General features: G+C 35.4%; 1 protein-coding gene, 1 long non-coding RNA gene and 1 pseudogene across 2 annotated transcripts; 2 read left to right on the top strand and 1 right to left on the bottom strand.

Moving 5' to 3' along the window:
• Positions 1–2,671: 2,671 nt before the first annotated feature.
• On the top strand, positions 2,672–5,240 carry LOC134234943 (putative nuclease HARBI1; annotated as a pseudogene).
• Positions 5,241–5,333: 93 nt separating this feature from the next.
• Positions 5,334–7,329, bottom strand: LOC134234944 (uncharacterized). Its single transcript, XR_009985289.1, has 5 exons — positions 7,068–7,329; positions 6,222–6,303; positions 5,935–6,000; positions 5,649–5,750; positions 5,334–5,410 (listed from the first exon to the last, which is right to left on the bottom strand). It is a non-coding gene; the product is annotated as an uncharacterized LOC134234944 (long non-coding RNA).
• Positions 7,330–14,305: 6,976 nt separating this feature from the next.
• On the top strand, positions 14,306–15,843 carry LOC134234942 (interferon-induced protein 44-like; the record flags this gene model as incomplete). Its single annotated transcript, XM_062716993.1, has 2 exons — positions 14,306–14,576; positions 14,813–15,843. Coding segments are annotated over 2 exons (576 nt in total), but the record flags the coding sequence as incomplete, so codon positions are not given.
• Between the last annotated feature and the right edge of the window lie 2,560 nt (positions 15,844–18,403).

Consider the following 18,403-nt stretch of genomic DNA (forward strand, 5'->3'; position numbering starts at 1 on the left):
TCGATATATAAAGCGTCAAAGATTTAGCAGTCTGGCCCCTTGTGGCCCCTAATTATGTAACATACGACATTAAAATTATAATATATAGTTGTAGATCGTTGAGATAAACATTTTTGCTTCAGTAATGTATTACAAAATGTTGACTGTTACAGAGTTATCGTATAAAGACTTTTGGCCCCTGTCGGCCCCTAATGTGATGAGTCAGCACTTTTTTCTTGATATCATATTAAAGATCTTGTCATTCTGCACAAATATTGCTCAGTATGTTTTAACAAAATAATTATACTTTAAAAGATATGATGGAAAATGTCTCAAAATTTCAGTCATGATTCATGTCCTAATTTTTGACCCCTACCGAGCTTCCATACTAAGCACTTCCGGAATATTTGAAAGTATAGGTGCAAAACTATAATATGTTGTCTATCAGTCCTGAAAAGGCCAGCATTCTAGCTTTTGTCGTTTTTGAGTTTTTGTCCGGACAAAATGGTCACTAAAAATTCGATTAAAGGGCGATAACTTCCGACCGGAAGTGATTTTTCGAAAAATAAAAAAAAAGTATCAGGTTTAGTTCATGATACATCATTCCTGAAAATTTCAAGGCAATCCACTCAAGCATCTCTGAGAAATCGTCTGCACAAAAATGTGTAAAGAAAAAAATAATAATAATAATAATAAAAGTGAAAAAGAAACAATAGAATAATAGAAGGGTCTTCCGTTGGAGACGGAAGACCCTAATAATAATAATAATAATAAGAAGAAACAGAGTAAAAACAATATGTTCCCCAACTCCGTTTGGGGAACATAATAAGAAACAGAGTAAAAACAATATGTTCCCAAACTCCGTTTGGGGAACATAATTAGGATGATTCATTATTGTATGTCACACCTGTTTATCCGTTTCTGTCTGTTTTCTTCTTGCATAGGCGTCGGAACCAGGGGGTTGAGGGGAGGCTTAGCCCCCCTCCCCCCACTTTTTTGCAAATATATACTAAATATAGGCATGCATTGAAAATTGGAGTTTACCTTTTTTGTTGGTTCAGCCTATCCCCCCTTTCAATTAGCCCCCTTTCAATTTGCTTCCGAGGCCTATATCATGTTTAGGATCACATTCATACGTATGCTTTCTTTTTTTATTCTTGAGGTCTTTTTCTTTTTATTTCAGTTGCATGCAAGAAAAGTTCTTTGCCAAGCCATGCCTTAGAGAAATGTTCTCATTTATCGACACATTTTCATGACGCCCTATATTTGACAATAGTCGGAAGAAACATTTCAATATACATGTACATCTATCATTCATCCAGCTACTTCGCGAAAAACTTTGATATGACACACGAATTAAATCAATATCTTTCGCTCTATGTTCCGTAATTTTTTCGCTGCATTTACACATAGCTTTAAATAAAACAATTTCAAACTGTTCTGGCTCATTGTATTGATCTCGAGACGTGGAATAAATTGACATTTTCCTCGAAAATATTTTGTGTGCGATAATGATACTTTTTAAAAATGCCAAATAGAAAATAAAATGATTTAAAGTGCTTATAGGAATTAAATACTGAAAATTGTTAAAACAGTTCGAATAAAAAGTTTATGTTTGAAAAAAAATCTAATTATAAATGATTAATTGAAATATATATCATATGCCGTTAAAGTATTGCTGTGAACGTTTTTGTTTAATTATGCCATTTATGCCTACTTCAAACCAATGTATGCAAAAAATTTTAAATCGACATATAAAAGACGCATTCCGTTCATTAAATTCCTCGTCTTGCATTGACTGGGTTTATCTGTGTGTGTGAGTGGGGGGGGGGGGGGGGTGGAGGGGGGGGGGTGGTATCTGTAAGTCTGGTAATCGCGCGCCTCGCCCAATTTATTCAGGATGTGATCTCTAAGCAGGGCAAATATGTACTTATAAATATAAATTATTTATAGTACTTAACGTCAATTTCTTTTTAATTTTTTTAATTATTTTTTTTGGAGGATGGTCTGTAAAACACCTTTGTTTTCTATTGAATATAATTAAAATTGTTATGTCGACCCCCCCCCCCCCCCCCCCCCAACACCCACACCCTCCCTCACACACACTGAGTTTCTTTCCGTTTTACATATTTACATAAGCATGAACCAAACGAAGAACGAATTAATATGGTTTCATTATACGTCACAGTAATGCGAGATAACTCGTGTACACTTATGGAAAGATAACTCCCGCCACCTTCCAGGCGGTACCAAATAGCCTCGACCCGTCAAGAAAGCATTTCTGGATTATTTGTGAAAATTTCAACGATTTTAAATGATTTCATTTTTTTTTATTTTAAAAAAAATGTCATATAACATACATCACATGACTTCTCGGGCGACTATACCAGAATATTTGCCCCTCGGTGACAGGAAAGCCCTGAGGTGTTATGTCACCCTCTGCCTTCGGCATCGGGTGACATAACACTCCAGGGGCCCGTTTCACTAAAAGGCGTACGCCTGTCTTAACTCTACGCCCGGCGTAAGTCCGGACTTACGTCTAACATTTGGACTAAGGTCCGTTTCACTAAAGGGCGTAACTTTGCGCCCGCCTTAAGTTAAGACAAAAATCTACGGCTGGTCTAAGGAAGGCGTAACTATAGACGTAAACATTGGATAATGGCGACTTTCTGGTTGCTTCACAGAAGAAGAAGGGAAACACCTCGGCGAGAACGCGTTTTTCGGGACCGAACCAACCCTCTCGAGTATCTTGATGATATAGATCTCGTAAGTAGGTATAGGTTCCCGGGAAGAGTCATTCGAAAACTGATAAATGATGTTGACCCTATTGTGAGGCGACCTACATACAAAAGTCATGCCATTCCCACCCACATTCAGGTACATGTATATGTGAATACTTACTGTAGCATTGTATACTTCTTAAATATCCACACATAAATAAACAAATACTTACGCATGGAATCACATGATTTGACAAATATAATGGGTTTTACAATATACCTATTAATATAATTAAACTACATTTGCATACTTATTTATACATGTATATATAAAGATACACATAAACATCTTACAGGTAATTATCACTTTAAGATATCTGTCAAAGGTGGACTTCTTTTCGGAAGTAGGCGACCTTCATGGCGTTTCCAGATCATCCGTATCCCGAGTAGTACATACAGGTTGTTATACTTTATTATTTTAAATTTAAAATGATATTTTCTATTTTTATTAAAAATTATTTAACGTTGATGTGGAGATTTTACCCCTTGAATGTTTTAACACATTCACAAATGATAATAAAAGAAAAAGTGAGCAAGTTAACACATCCCACGCCCCTCCCCTCTTAATATTTGACAATGTCATGCAAAATAAATGGCATGTTACACATTAAATACACACAAGTAATTCAAAATGAGGCATAATTCCAAAGTAATCGTTACATTTATTAAAACTGCGTGCAATTATTGAGTCTTTATTTTGTACAGATAAAATTAATATAATAAAAAGTACCGAAATTCCCAGAAAAAAATGGAAGCGGAATTTCTTTGTAATATGCGCCTACACAATGTGTTCTCAATAACTGCAAAATTTCACGAAATTAGGTTTTATAGCAGTTTCAGAAAAGTGACAATTGCAAGTACTATGGGGTATACTGATAATAATAATTATAATAATAATATGTACATGTTTGTATACACTATCCTTCATGTTTCTACATGCCTGTAATACATTTAATCAGTTGTACATTTCCTTTTCAAATATTTTTTATATATATCATTAAGGATTTTAACGCAGATTCATCATATTGTTATACAGTGTGCAGTGCAATAAATACAACAGTGGACAACATTAAGTTTCCAGTTACTGCCAATGAATTACGCCATGTAAAATCTGAGTTCTATGACATTGCCAACTTTCCAAATTGGGTTGGTGCAATCGATGGTACTCTAATACCAATTAAGGGCATGAGTGGACCACAGGAGCCTGCTTTTGTATGCAGAAAAAACTTTCATGCCTTAAATATTCAGGCCGTAACAGATTCCAATATGAGGTATAAACGGTATTGATTAAAACATAAATACTAGCACATCATTTTTTTGTAATAGAAATACCCTTGTATACGCCAATACTTCAACAGGAGAAAATCAAAATATTTAATATATCGTCAAAAGGGTTTTATGAAATAACAACCTTTGAAAATATAAATGTTGTCAATTTTAAAATAACCTTATTGCACCAAATATAACCAAACAAATATAACAAATATAAGAATGCTAATTGTTTGCTTACATATGCATAAAGGATGAAAAATTGGTTGATATTATTTCAGATTTCTTCAAATCAATACCTGTTTTCCTGGGGCAACTCACGACTCTTTCGTTTTGAGCAACTCGGGATTGTCAGGTGTTATGGAACATCTTGAAGGGGGTGGGTGGTTACTTGGGGATTCTGGCTACCCTCTCAAGGAATGGCTCTTAACGCCATTCTTATCCCCACGAAGTGAATTACAACGATGCCCATGGAAAGACTCGTGTTGTCATAGAAAAATCGTTTGGGGTATTAAAATCCAGATTTAGGTAATTTAAACGCAATTTTTCGTTAAATATCTTTATATGTCATATTTGCAAGCAAATATTTTATTTTAAATGTTCATTATGATAAACGCGACCTTAGATTTTTTTTATTTGAGAAAAAAATGTATATCTATTGCAACCATAAATAAACCTTGTTACAATTTTATTGTGAATTCATTTAAAATTCTGTGGGCCAATTTTCTTGGATTGTGGGTTTTTTGGTTGTTTGTGGAGATGTAATTTCGTGTATGGGTCGGTTTTCAGATTCAGTAACAAAGATATCTCTTTCTAAATTTCCTATGAAGATGAAAATTCGTGGTGGTTTGGGGTTGGGGGGGGGGGGCTACCAACGAATATCACGCAAATTGACCCATCATGAATTCTAATGATTCCACAGTATTTACATTCAAGTAAATCTTTGCAGGTGTTTACATCGAACTGGAGGAGTACTCCCCTTTTCACCAAGTAGATGTTCTCAAATTATTCAATGCTGTATCCGGCTTCATAATTTAGCTGTTTCAGAGAAAGTCCCCTTACTTGAGGGTGGGGTTGTACAGAACATCAATGACAATGCCGTGTTTAACGCAAACGCACCAAGGAGAGCACAGGATGTGCGCATTCAAGTTGCAAATTTATTTTAACAATTCATCTATTCATTAAATCACACACTTACATTGTAATAAAGAACATGACTACTTTATCATTTTGTGTTCAAATTTATTAAATGCCAAATTTGTTTTCAAATGCCGCCGCTATTCTCTCTAGGGCATCTGCTTTTCTCTCCTCTGCGATGGCTCTTCTCTCCTTCACTCCTATCAAATTCAGCATAAACTCAGCGTCGGGGTCGCTGGCCGTGTCTTGATTTTTAATGAAAAGTTTTACAATCAGAACAATGTCAATTGAAACAGAAGAAAATCAAATAAAATCATATTATGTGTAATATGAATAGTTAAAAGTGCATGAATGATGTTGAAACATGCAGTTCACTTGGTTTTTTTTCTTAAAAAACGTTAAATTACGCGAAAAGTAAAACTGAAGGAATGTTTAATACATTTTTAATTCATTTTCATAGCGTTGGCATTGTTTCTTTTTTACCTTTACGTTTAGATCCATACAGAGTTGAAGTAAAGAATTTGTCGGTGGAAGGCCCGGACACATGTACACTTGGAGCTTCTTCCGGAACGTCAACTTCTTCTACTATATACATGTACAAACATACATTTTTTTAATTTGAAAAAAAAAAAATTATATTTCAAATATAGACACTTATGTGTTCCGCGTGTGAAGAACATGCATATCAAATTTTTGACAATCTTTTATAATAATTTTTATGATTTAAAATTTTATAAGTATATTATATAATATGTATAATTATACAAACCAATCAAGGATGAAATTCCAGCGGAAATTTCCGATGGGACTGCAGTGCATGATGAGGCTAAGTTATCTGTTACAAAGAAATATTAGTATTTAGATATCATATATTTCAATTTTTTTATACTATAACTACTGTATACTACAATAATACTAAATATACAAAGCATGGAAAATCAAATAGTATATAAAGCAAAAGTCGGAAGGCAACATTATGAGGTTATAAAAATACATGTAGTGAACGTATGAATAATGTTTACAATGTACATGCATGTACCATGTATTTATACATACTTGTTTCAGAATTACTGGCAAAGGCAGTATCAACCCCTCCGTCAATCCCAGAGATAAGTTCATCCGGTATAATTGACAAAATCTAGCAATAAAAACAAAAAAATAGTTGTTGCCTTTTTCAAATTAAAATAATAAACGGTGCGAAACATTAATGAAAAAATAATTATGTCAGTATCGGAAACTCATCTTTGCAACGATCGAAACTTTTTTTTAATACATAGTACACTTAATTATATCAATTTTAGGTAACAGAGGCGTAGTCACAAACTTAAAAGTGTGTGTGGGGGGGGGGGGCTCAACTCCAGAAATTCTTTGACAAGCCAAAAAGAAACTCGAAAATCCTATTTCGTGGGGTGGTGGTGGTGGTGGGGGGGGGGGGGGGGGGTGGTAGTGGCCAATCTTTTCAAAGGCACGTTACTTACTTTCAATTCCAATTTTTCCCCCACAATTCTTCGACATCAATATACTATGGTCAAAAAGAGGGGGGGGGGGGCAACTTTCCCCTCAATGAACATTTCCTATAGTAAAGGTAATGTTGGGGAAAAAAGTGGGGGGGGGGGGCAGGTCTTGACGATTTAATTACTATATTACATTACTATATTATACAACTATTGCTTCAAGAGAAATGCTTACTCATTTGTTGAACATAAAAAATGCCATAAAATGAGGTTTAATATTATTTCAAAATAGCTGTAATTTTGTTCTTCATTGAAAAGTGGGGGGCACAGACATACTCTTGCCCCCCCCCCCCCCCGATCTGAAAGAAGGGGGGGGGGGCTAGGGCCCTCGCTGCCCCCCCCCCCCCCCCGTGACTACGCCTATGGGTAAATATTAGAAAACACATACGTCAAGTTCCCATGCCTTGAATACAGATTCCGGGGGAGGCCCTCCGCCTGTTCTCTTCGTCTGGTATTTTCTACTGGCTTCTTTCTTCTTTACAATGGATCTTGCATCTTTCCATTTCTTTTTTATTTCTTCTGTTTCCCTCTTGCACAAGGCAGAAGAAGAATTTATTCTGCAGTAAAATTTTAACACTAAATATATTTTTGAATCCCCAGTCTACCTTTATTTGTATATTTTTTGTTAGAAATTAAAAAAATTATATAAGAATACACAAAACCTAAATAACATTCCTATTTTTGCCAATTTAGTTAGGTTTTTGTCCATAAATATACATTATATGTAACATGTAGACATGAACAAATTCATTTGTATGTAATCAAATCGGAGATGTTATTATATTTTTGTTGATCGTTATTTTAAAAACCTAAATGCTTACTGCTTTGTGATGTCTTCCCATACAGCTTTCTTTTTCTCGTTTGTCACTGATGCCGACAGTTTTGAAAATAATACATCTTTGTTTTCAATTACACAAGATGTTAGAATTTTCATTTCATCATCAGTCCAGTTTGGCTTACGTTTTTTACTCTCCGAAGACATTTTGATTGTGCAGAGTCAATAGCGAATATTGCAGACGACAACAATATCGATATTTACATGTTGTTTGTTACGAAATTCACATTATTTAAGAAAACGCTATGGAAATCAACATGACAGATCAGAGAGAGAAAGAGAGAGAGAGAGAGAGATTTCTTAAATTCTTTATTTCACTACAAAACACAGTTGCGAATGTATTCCTTTCAACATAATTCAATCTACGATATATTTTTAATCTAAATATGTTTCAACGCTTTTAAGTTTTTATTATAGACCTCAAAACAAATATTGCAATAAATAACAAAGAAGAAAATGTGATCTTTTCCATATATCTTTTCAATAAATATCAAACAAATTCTCTCTCTCTCTCCCCCCCCCTCTCTCTCTCTCTCTTTATGATATGTATGCGCATGTGCATAAGCTCGTTGTCAAGGACGTAAGTCTGGCCTTAACTTAGTCCGATACTAGTATTTACGGCCAGGCGTACGCCTCTTAGTGAAACGCAACTTACGCCGGACTAAATTTTGGCGTACGCCCCGAGGCCTAACTTAAGTTTGGTCGTATCTTACGCCTTTTAGTGAAACGGGCCCCAGGGCTTTCCTGTCACCTCGAGGCAAATATTCTGGTATGTCACCCTCGAAGCCATGTGATATATGTATAATGTCACCTGATGCCGAAGGCAGAGGGTAACATAACATTCCAGGGCTTTCCTGTCACCTCGGGGCAAATATTCTGGTATGTCACCCTCGAAGCCATGTGATATATGTATAATGTCACCTGGGGCCCGTTTCATCAAAAGTCGTAGATTTAAGCCTTAACTTAGGCGTACTTCCGGGGCTTACGCCAAAATTTAGTCGGGCGTAATTTGCGTTTCACCAAGTGCCTTAAGTCTAGTCGTAAAAGATACGCTTAGTCGCAGGACTAAGTCCTTGACAACGTAGCATTGCGCAGGCGCTAAAACATAAACATTGTCCACTGTGTTAAAACATATAGTGTAATATTGTAGCACGTCAAAGTACAGAATAACATAAATTATATAGATTAATGAATACCTGCACTGATTGAAACATGCATGGATTAATAAAGTAATGTAGTAGATATGCATCTTATAAGAAATCGATTTTCGTTTTTTAAAAAACTTCAATAATAAAAGTCATATAGATTGAAAGTAAAAAAAATTACCGTACATGTGCATGTATTTCTGTATAAAGCTAATCCATTTATTTTGTAATTTTACACCCCCCCCCTCTTTTCCGAAATTGAAACAAATTAATGCCTTCGTCTTTAATAATAAATTTCAAAATTTGATACATACCGACTCTGCTGAAAAATACTAATGATTAAGTTTGAGACAGTATAAGAATTTTTTTTAAATTATATATTTTTATAAGAAATGTATACTTGCAAGCAAAAATAATGTATAAAAAGTTTACATATGTACCCAAATTGAGTCAAGAAATAAATCTTACACATCTACTACTAAGGTACACGTAAGACAATCCTTTCTAAGTCTTTTGTCAATTCAAATGATTCATTATAATATCATTGTTCATCAAAATGGCACAAAGTTTCATGAAAAATTTCGAATACTAGTACTAGACTGCTGGTTCATAGAATTATAGACAACAATTCCTTACTATCTAAAGCTTAAAATTGATATACCGTTTTTCAAGTACGCAGAGGGAGAAAGAGAGAGAGAGAGAGGAGAGAGAGAGAAGAGAGAGAGAAAAAGATTCCAAAAAATTACTACTAAGGCAGGGGCGTAGCATCAGTGGGGCCCAGGGGGGCTCAGCCCCCCCCCCCCCCACTTTTTCTCCCTACATTACCTTTACTATAGAAAATGTTTACTGAAGGGAAGGTTGCCCCCCCCCCCCCCATTTCAGCAAAGAGTAGTGTTATAAAGAAAATGTATCCCAAAAGTTTCAATTGAAAAATGGTTGGTCTTGAAAAAAGTTAGCCTCCCCCCTCCCCCCCCCCCCCACGAAATAGGAATTTCGACTTCGGGCAACTTAATTTTTTTTTTGCTTGTCAACTTTTTCAGGTAAGTAAAAAAAAATTTGCTCAGGTTGGCCCCCCCCCCCCACTTCTAAAAACGATGCTACGTGCCTGTAAGGTATTCTTACATAAATTCCCTGCTTGTATGATCCCTGTCTTTAAAAATAATCTACAGTTAGTCTTTATTTTGTTTTTCATTAAAATGTTAGTTATGCAGGAAATTAAAAAAATTGTTATCCCATAATGTGCTTTATATGCGCTCAGATTATCTCATAGGATGTAAAATTCACTCTTTCGGACAAAATCATGAAAAAATAAAGATATATGTCTTCTGCATCAATATTTGTCTGGAAAAAATATTTTAAGGAATAATTCATTTCTTGAACTTAACTGTGTAATCATCACCCTATTAGATCGATATAATAAAGTATATAATAGTAATAATTTCCCCATTTAAAAATCTCTTATTCTCCATGAGACTCCCTCAGGGTTGCGTTTTAGATTCACTGGGGACTTCACTCGCCCAGATACCTAGAAAAATAATTACCTTTGCCTCCATTTCTGTATTTGAATATTCTGCAAATTCGAGAGGCCATGAACCCTCTCTCCGATCCCCTCGTGATCCACACATGTGGACGAGGAGTAATTAAGAAAGACTCTTTGAATATGATTTTTAAAAAAATCCTACAGTTGTATATTTATGATCTATTATTTTTTCTGTAATTTAAATGTAGAAAATTACCAGAAAGAGGATGATTGTGCTTTTGAAACCGATGGCCCCCCCCCCAAAAAAAAAAATATTTTGGGGAAAAGATTTTTAAAATCAAAATAGACAATTTCAATGAATCTCCCGCCTCGTTTATAGGAATATAATGACAGTGTCCATGTCTTGATATGTAAAACCCAAAATAAGAGTTAAAAAGTAAGTTAATTCACAATGGCAATATTTAATAGAGATTCTGAGAAATTTCATTCAGTGATAACAGGGGCGGATCCAGCCATTTTTGAAAGGGGGGTTCCAGGTTTGTGCCCCTCTACCCCCGCCCCCCCCCCCCACATACCCTCTCTCAACCGAAGACTTAAACAAAAGATCTAAGGTTGTGTTAAATAATATCTTTTACGTCTTTTTTTTTTTGAAAAGGTACTGTACCCCCAGTGCGAATAAAGAAAAACACATTTCATAAACTTCTGAAGCATTCAATTAAATTAATTTGCAGCTTTTCCGAAGAGTACAAAGAATTTTCTTTTAGAATTTGAAAAAAAAATTTTTTGAAATGGGGTTTAAACAAAGTGTTAAAAGTTAGTTCCTTCAAAATATATATGACCAAAAAACGGTACATATATAGCCAATACAACCACAGATCTCGGGAATCTTATATCAAATTTAACCTCGCATGTTACATATCATTTATAAGACATATAAAAATAAGAATATTTTCTACCATTCTCTCGTAAAAAGTAATATTGAAGGTGAATGGAGGAAACTAAATGTGTGAGAATCTATCTATTCAATACATAAGTTAGACGTACAGTACATATATTTATTCTCGGAAAACGTTTTATCAACTCTCTCTATCTCTTTCTTTTTCTCTCTCTCTCTCTCCCTACATGGCAAAAAATAAAGGGGGGGTTCCAACCCCCGGAACCCCCCCTCTGGATCTGCCAATGGATAAGAGAGGAGTTGTGGATAAGAGATGGGCACCCAAAAGCGCAACAGACGGGCATAAAGCGGGGATATAAATATAGTTATAAGTGTAGTCACTATACTCGATTTACAATATCTTATACATATAATACAACAATCAAATGTGTGTGTGTGAATGCTTTGTCAAAAACGTTAGAAATGGTGATTGAAATCTCCAATAAAAAAATCTTTTCTTCAGAGAAGAATTCTATTAAGATATGAATTACGTTATTAGGTAACTTCAATCAACCCAAAAGGTTGTAACAGCCCCCCCCCCCCCCCCACTTCATAGTTTGTATAATTAAATAATGCAATCTTTGTATTTTAAAGACTTTTTAGAACCGTACTTTTTCTTTAGAACTCGTTAAATTGTTTTAAAATCAGTATAATTGCTTATTTTAACTTTACGCCCGAACTTACGCCTACCCTTGAGTAGACGTAAAAGTTTGGCCTAAATTTAGTCAGGCGTAACGATACACTCTTTAATGAAACGCAAATCTTCGTGCTAGTCCAAACTTTACGCCGGCGTAGCGCTACGACTTGGCGTACGACCTTTGATGAAACGGGCCCCTGATGCCGAAGGCGGAGGGTGACATAACACTCCAGGGCTTTCCTGTCACCTCGGGGCAAATATTCTGGTATAGTCGCCCGAGAAGCCATGTGGTATATGTTATATGACATTTTTTAAAATTAAAAGAAAATTTAAAATCATTCAAAATACGCAGTTAAAATGTACACATATAATCCAAAAAATGCCTCCTTGACGTTAAGAAATAGGCTGTGTTGTTTACTTTTATTTAGCAACCGACGTCATAAAATCTCGAACACCGAACTAAAATGCGTAACGTAAAAACACGTGAACGTGATCGAAAGGATGACATAACTGTTTCCGTCGGAGGTGACATTTTTATCCTGCCTCTGATAAAAATCGTGAAATTTCATTGGCCGAGAGCAATACCGCATGAAATATAAAATACATGGTTACTGTCTTGAAATATAAGCTATATTTGGGCGAGGGTAAGAAAACGTGATAGAGGGCCAGGGATTTATCAAGGCTGTTTTTACTACCGGTAAACGGTACCTTTCCCCTCTTGAAAAAGGTGAAAAATTCCCCTTTTTCAGATAGAAAAGTCTCCAATTAAACGGAGAATATTTAAAACGTCGTACTGAAATTTTCCGTTTTTGTCCGATTGAAGTTTAACAGCATATCCTATTTCACAATCCTAGTCATTCAAACGCTTTTAAAAGCGAGAGTAGATTATTCAAGCTTCTAGTTGATATTGATCGGTAAACATGTGCCATGTCCATGATGTCAAAATATACGTATGCGATTGCAGAGTTAAGAAAAGTGTAGATGAGTAAGATGGAGCTTAAATCACTATGAATCGGAAGAATGGAGTAACAACAAAAACAATGTTAGTAGTGAAACATGAAAGACAGAATTGATTTGTGATAGATATTGAGAGAAAAAATTAAAGTACTGACTTGGTTTAAAAATTTTTTTTGTTATTTAATATTTTGTCTCAAAAGTGAAGTTTTTGTGGCCTTTGTAAAGGTCTACAAATGACCCTCAGAAGCTCTAAGAATGCAGGATTTTGCTCCATTTATTTAAAAATTTTCCGGGGGGGCATGCCCCCGGACCCCCCTAGAATACTCGCGCCTCCGGCGCTCAGATCGAGCCTGCGGCTCTCATTTTTCCCCTTTACTTATAAAACGGTAGTAAAACAAAATAGCTAGATAAATCCTAGCTGCAATAATGTAGCCCTCTCCCTTTTTTTTTTTTTTTTTTTTTTTTTTTTTTGGGAGAGGGCTACAACTCCTTAGGATCTTTCTAATGGCGCAGCTGCGGGAGTGATTTGCTCCCGCACGGATTTCGGCTCAAATTAACAGTAAATGGCTATTTTATTAACATTTCTTACCTTGACTCCAAATAAGTAGTCATCCAAGACGTAAACCAATGCAAAAATATACAGAACGGTCCCTATATCGCTTATTTTTCGTGTATGTCAACATCACAACTCGAATTTATCCGCCATGTTTACTGACCTTGATAGATTGTATTTTGGGACAGCCAATGAGAATTTAGGTTCTATAGGAGCGGATCTTTTTGGAATTCCCTTATTTTAAACATAAATATCGCTGCTTGCATAAAAATAACACTTAAAATGGTTTTATATACCTATGTTTTTGTGATGAAATTCAGCACATACATTTATAAACACCGATAATTGCTTTATTCAGTTGTTCTAAATTTCAAGCGAAACTCTCATTACGTCACGCGTGAACTGTCATGGCTGCTGAAGTAAACTACCAGGAAACATGCAGAGTTATTTTACAAGTTTTTCGCATTTAACGGGGTCTACTGTTGACAGTGAATAAAAAATTCGTCTTATTAGAAGTAAGTTGAATGTAAAAATAATTTATTTTGCCTGCAGTCGCTCCTATTAAAAAAAAATATTTGCACCATTACGGAGATGCGATGGAATTGTAGCCCTCTCCAGAAAACATCAGATTAAAAAAAATCGGAGAGGGCTACATTATTGCAGCTAGATAAATCCCTGAGGGCGAGGCTTGCTAATGTGCCCCCTCCACGTGACCTACCCACCATATATCAAAATTTTACCAACCACACATCATCAATATACTGCTTTCACGTGACCCGCATGGAGCTTCATAACTGACGTCACAATGCGTCTGTCGACAACGTACAATGGATGTAGAACGTCTTGCTTGGACGTTCAGTGAAAGCGGTTTATTGATACTATCAATATTAAATCTTTTAGTGAACCATCGGCAGGATAAATTCGTTATGTAGACACTTAGAGGGGTAATACGGAAATATGTGGGGTCCTTGAAAAAATGCATATTGGGCTCGGCTTACGCCTCGCCCAATATGGATTTTTTTTCAAGGACCCCACATATTTCCGTATTACCCCTCTAAGTGTCTACATAACTAAACTGTTTCTGGCGTGACTCGGCATTTTTCAGGGTTTATAGCGAAACTTATTACATTTGTGATATAATAAGAAAACTTATTCAAAAATGTTATATATTGTTTTGTCTTCAGTTTAATCCGTCGGCACCATTTACAACGGAGACATTTGGCTTCATACGGAACCCAAGACTTGGAGACAAAATTCACTGTGTGGCGTTTGTGGTGGACGGAAGTACTATTGACGTCATGCCTGAAAAAATTCTCAAACAGCTTAAGGAACTACAGGGGAGGATGAATCAGAGAAGTAGGCGAATTATTAAACAAAGTTTCTGTAACAGAAATAAACAAGAAGTATTCAGCTTATCAAATTTTCCCCCACAATTCATTTGTTGAAACGCAGTTATAGTAATACAGTTTATGCCATTTGTATACAATTAAGAGAGGTGTACGCCAATTTCTAGTACAACATTACTCTTTTGTCAGGTTTCTCCCAAATTTAATTATATTCTTTTAAACTTGCATTATTGTTTCTTTGATCAGATATTCCCCAAGTCGTGTATTTGACGAAGCTGGACAAAGTCTGCGCAAGCGTGAATAAGGACGCGTCTAAATTGTTTCACAGTCCAGCCGTTCGTGACACAGTCGACAAGGTTGCTGACGTCATGGGACTACCACGTGGCTACATCATGCCAATCAAAAACTACGAGAGTGAAACTAGTTTGGAACCCAACATTGACATTTTGATTCTGAAGGCTTTGAAGCAGACGGCAGATTTCGCTGACGACTACTTGGAGGAACAAGTGGATAAAATGGCCGCCGAAGGAAGAAGAGAGGAGAAAGACTAAAAAAGTGATTTTTGGTAAATAAGCGCAATTAAATGAATTCTAAGACAACCAACATGTACAAATATTACACGAGAGCATGGAGAGGATAGATGCAATACGGAAAGGAAGGTGGTGCTAAATTCCTGTTGTACAGTATATAAGTTAAAGAATGTTTGTATAGGAAAGTTGTCAAGACTGAGTAAATATATAGTTTTTGAGGATCAGGACATCTGCGATCAGTTCAGTGATAAGAAAGTTGATAGTTCTAGACAGCCGTTTAAATACTCATGTTAAATATTTTTTGGATACTAGTTATACATGTGTATGTTACGCAGGATGATTGTGATTGCACGCAATCACGTGATAATATACATTTAAGAAACGCAAATAAATAGGTGCTATAATAATACTTTTTTCTGTGTTATATAGATCTGTTCCTAAAATAATTCATTAACAAGTTTAAAAAAGTTACAGAAGCTTTTCAGAACGAAGTTGAATTTTTTAGTTCGATGTTTAGTAACCATCTGCATCTTTGTCTTTATTGTAAACAAGTATACCGGTATTCCCTCCGCTGGTATGATTACGGGGTACCTGGTATTTCTTTTTACTGTTTGAGAGGGGCTCTCTTTGGTATTTTGATGTGTAAATCTTAAACGCGCCATTTTTCTCATTACTCTATGTACTGTGAAGATTGCAAACTGATAAATAAAGTCTTTTTATAATTAGAAATAAATTTTATTGTTACAAGGCGTCTCATTTTTATGCTTTAAGAAAATTGTCTGGTTGAAAGTTGGACAAAAGACACAATGCTTACATCAAATACAAGTCAAATTGATGCAAGGAATCAAAACAGCCACAAACGTTTATTAAGCAGTAAAAGGTTTTCCTCCAAGAAAAAAAAAACCACTGCGTCAGAAAAGCTGAATTTATATTGTCAAGTGAGCTTTTCTGAACAAATTTGTCTGTTGTCTGTCGTCGTCGTTGGGGTTGTTGTTGTCGTAAACTTTTCACATTGTCATCTTCTTAAGAACTACTTGGGGAATTTCAGCCAATATATAATTGTTCAAATCAGGGCCCCTGGGATAGGACGAGGCCACAATATAGAATCCAAGTTTTACATTGAAATAGATAGGAAAATTCTTTAAAGCCGCTTGGTCCGATTCTAATCGCTAAAAATATAAATTCGATTTTCTTCTTGAAAAATAATTGTCCAAAATTTTTTTCAACTGTTGGCAAATTATATCCCCAAAGTCCTTTTCTTTTAAAAGATATCAAAATTCAAAATTTAAAAAAATAATCCTATGTTGATCATTGTTGATATCGCGTGAAATCTCCTTCGAAAAATTAAATTTATCGCTTACATGTTTATATCATGAAGAACGAACACGAGCATTTTTTTCACAAATAACCTGTACACGGACACTATTTTAGCTCCTTTAAAAAAATCATTAAAAATATCTGATCTTCCTTTATTCTTTAAATATGCATATTAATATAAAAATTACTATGGATTAAATTCAATTAATTTCTTAATTTTGAAAAGATGCATTATACCTAAGGCTTCTTATATAGAGAGAAAAAAATATTCGTGTTTGAATTATCTTCATTATTAGATACAGCGCCATAGCAAAAGTATTCGCGATTTTTCAAAATGGCGGCCGTAAACAAGGACGCGCATAACAAAATAAAACTATTTTAAAAGTATGAAAAACTGACTTACTGTTTTCAATATTTTGTGAGTTGACCTTTGGATCTTATTACTGCCTGGATCCGACGGGGAATCGATAGGTATAGGTTTCTTACATACTCAAGGGCGATGTTTTGCCAGATATCAAGTATTGCATTAAAAAGTTCGTCTTGGGTTTTGATGTCTCTGGCCGTGTTTTGAAGTGAACGTTTTATTTTCAACCAAATATTTTCAATTATATTAATGTCCGGGGACTGTGCCGGCCATGTGATGGAAGGAATGCTGTTGTTTGTCTTATATTCACACGTAATCCTGGCTCTGTGCACGGGTGCATTGTCATCTTGAAATAGGTAAGTTTTATTGGGAAAATGCCTCGCTATAACTGGCCACAAATGTTCGTCGAGTATATCTATATACTTTTGAGCAGTTATGTTGCCATTAACAAGACACAAAGTCCCTACCCCATCGTAAGTAATACATCCCCATACCATAACTGCAACTCGACATTTACGGGGAGGGCACATGCATTGGGGTAGGTACGCCTCATTTGCTCTTCTCCAGACATAAACCCGGTGATTATCTCCAATTACAACTTGACTTTCGTCAGAAAATATGACATTTTGCCAATATTGTTCCACTGTCAGTCGTCGTTTACCCAAACACCAAGATAATCGCTTTTTCCGATTAACTTCACGAACAACCATTCGTTTTCTCACAACTTTTCTTTGATATCCTTTTTTTCTAAGAAATCTCTGGACCGTACATTTACTTACAGTTTCTGTAGGACATTTTCCTTCATTTAAATCCAACGTAACATTATTTAGGGTCCTGTACCTGTTGCCTTTGACCGTCCGCATTATCCAGTTTTCATCTCTGATTGACAACTTTCGAGGTCTTCCCGTTCGAGGTAAGTTTTTCACTGTTCCCCGTTGAATAAACTTATTCCAAATAGATCTCACAGTAGATTCACTAATATTCAACACACGAACTATTTCTGAAGTTTTGTGATTCTCACTTTTCAAAGTTACGATTAGATTTTTAGTTTCAGCACTCAGCTCAGAGGATTTTCGACCCATGGTTAAATTCTGCTTGTTTACATTCACTACGGAAGTGCAGACGATAATTTATATATAAAATTACGTCATTTCCTACATAAAGATAACTCCGTAAAAAAAATAAACAGATAACTCTTATTTTCCATAGAGTTATCTCTCTTTTCCTACTTGATCAAGACGCGAAAGTGAGCCGCCGCCATTTTTAAAAATCGCGAATACTTTTGCTACGGCGCTGTATATCCGATAAACTACGTTTGTCAATAAGGTTTTTGACCTGCGTTTTCCATGTAAGGATTGTTGTAATAAACTGTTAAATCAATCTTATAATTTCTTTTTATACATTATCCATGTAATGAAGAACTTTTATTGTGTAAGATAATATGTGCCTGTTTCGGGTTAAGCGGCTTTAAACATCTTCTCAAGAACCACTTTGCCAGAAAAGCTGAAAATTATTTAGAAGCAAATTAACCCCGGGTAATGTATATTAAAAATTGTTCAAATCATGTCCCCTGGGGTAAGGTGGAGCCACGAAAGGGAATTCAACTTTTACATTAAAATATATAAT

The sequence above is a fragment of the Saccostrea cucullata genome, unplaced genomic scaffold (genome assembly GCF_032062105.1).
Source record: "Saccostrea cucullata isolate Sc308-1 unplaced genomic scaffold, CSIRO_AGI_Scuc_v1 ctg1891, whole genome shotgun sequence".
Taxonomy (NCBI): Eukaryota; Metazoa; Mollusca; class Bivalvia; order Ostreida; family Ostreidae; genus Saccostrea; species Saccostrea cuccullata.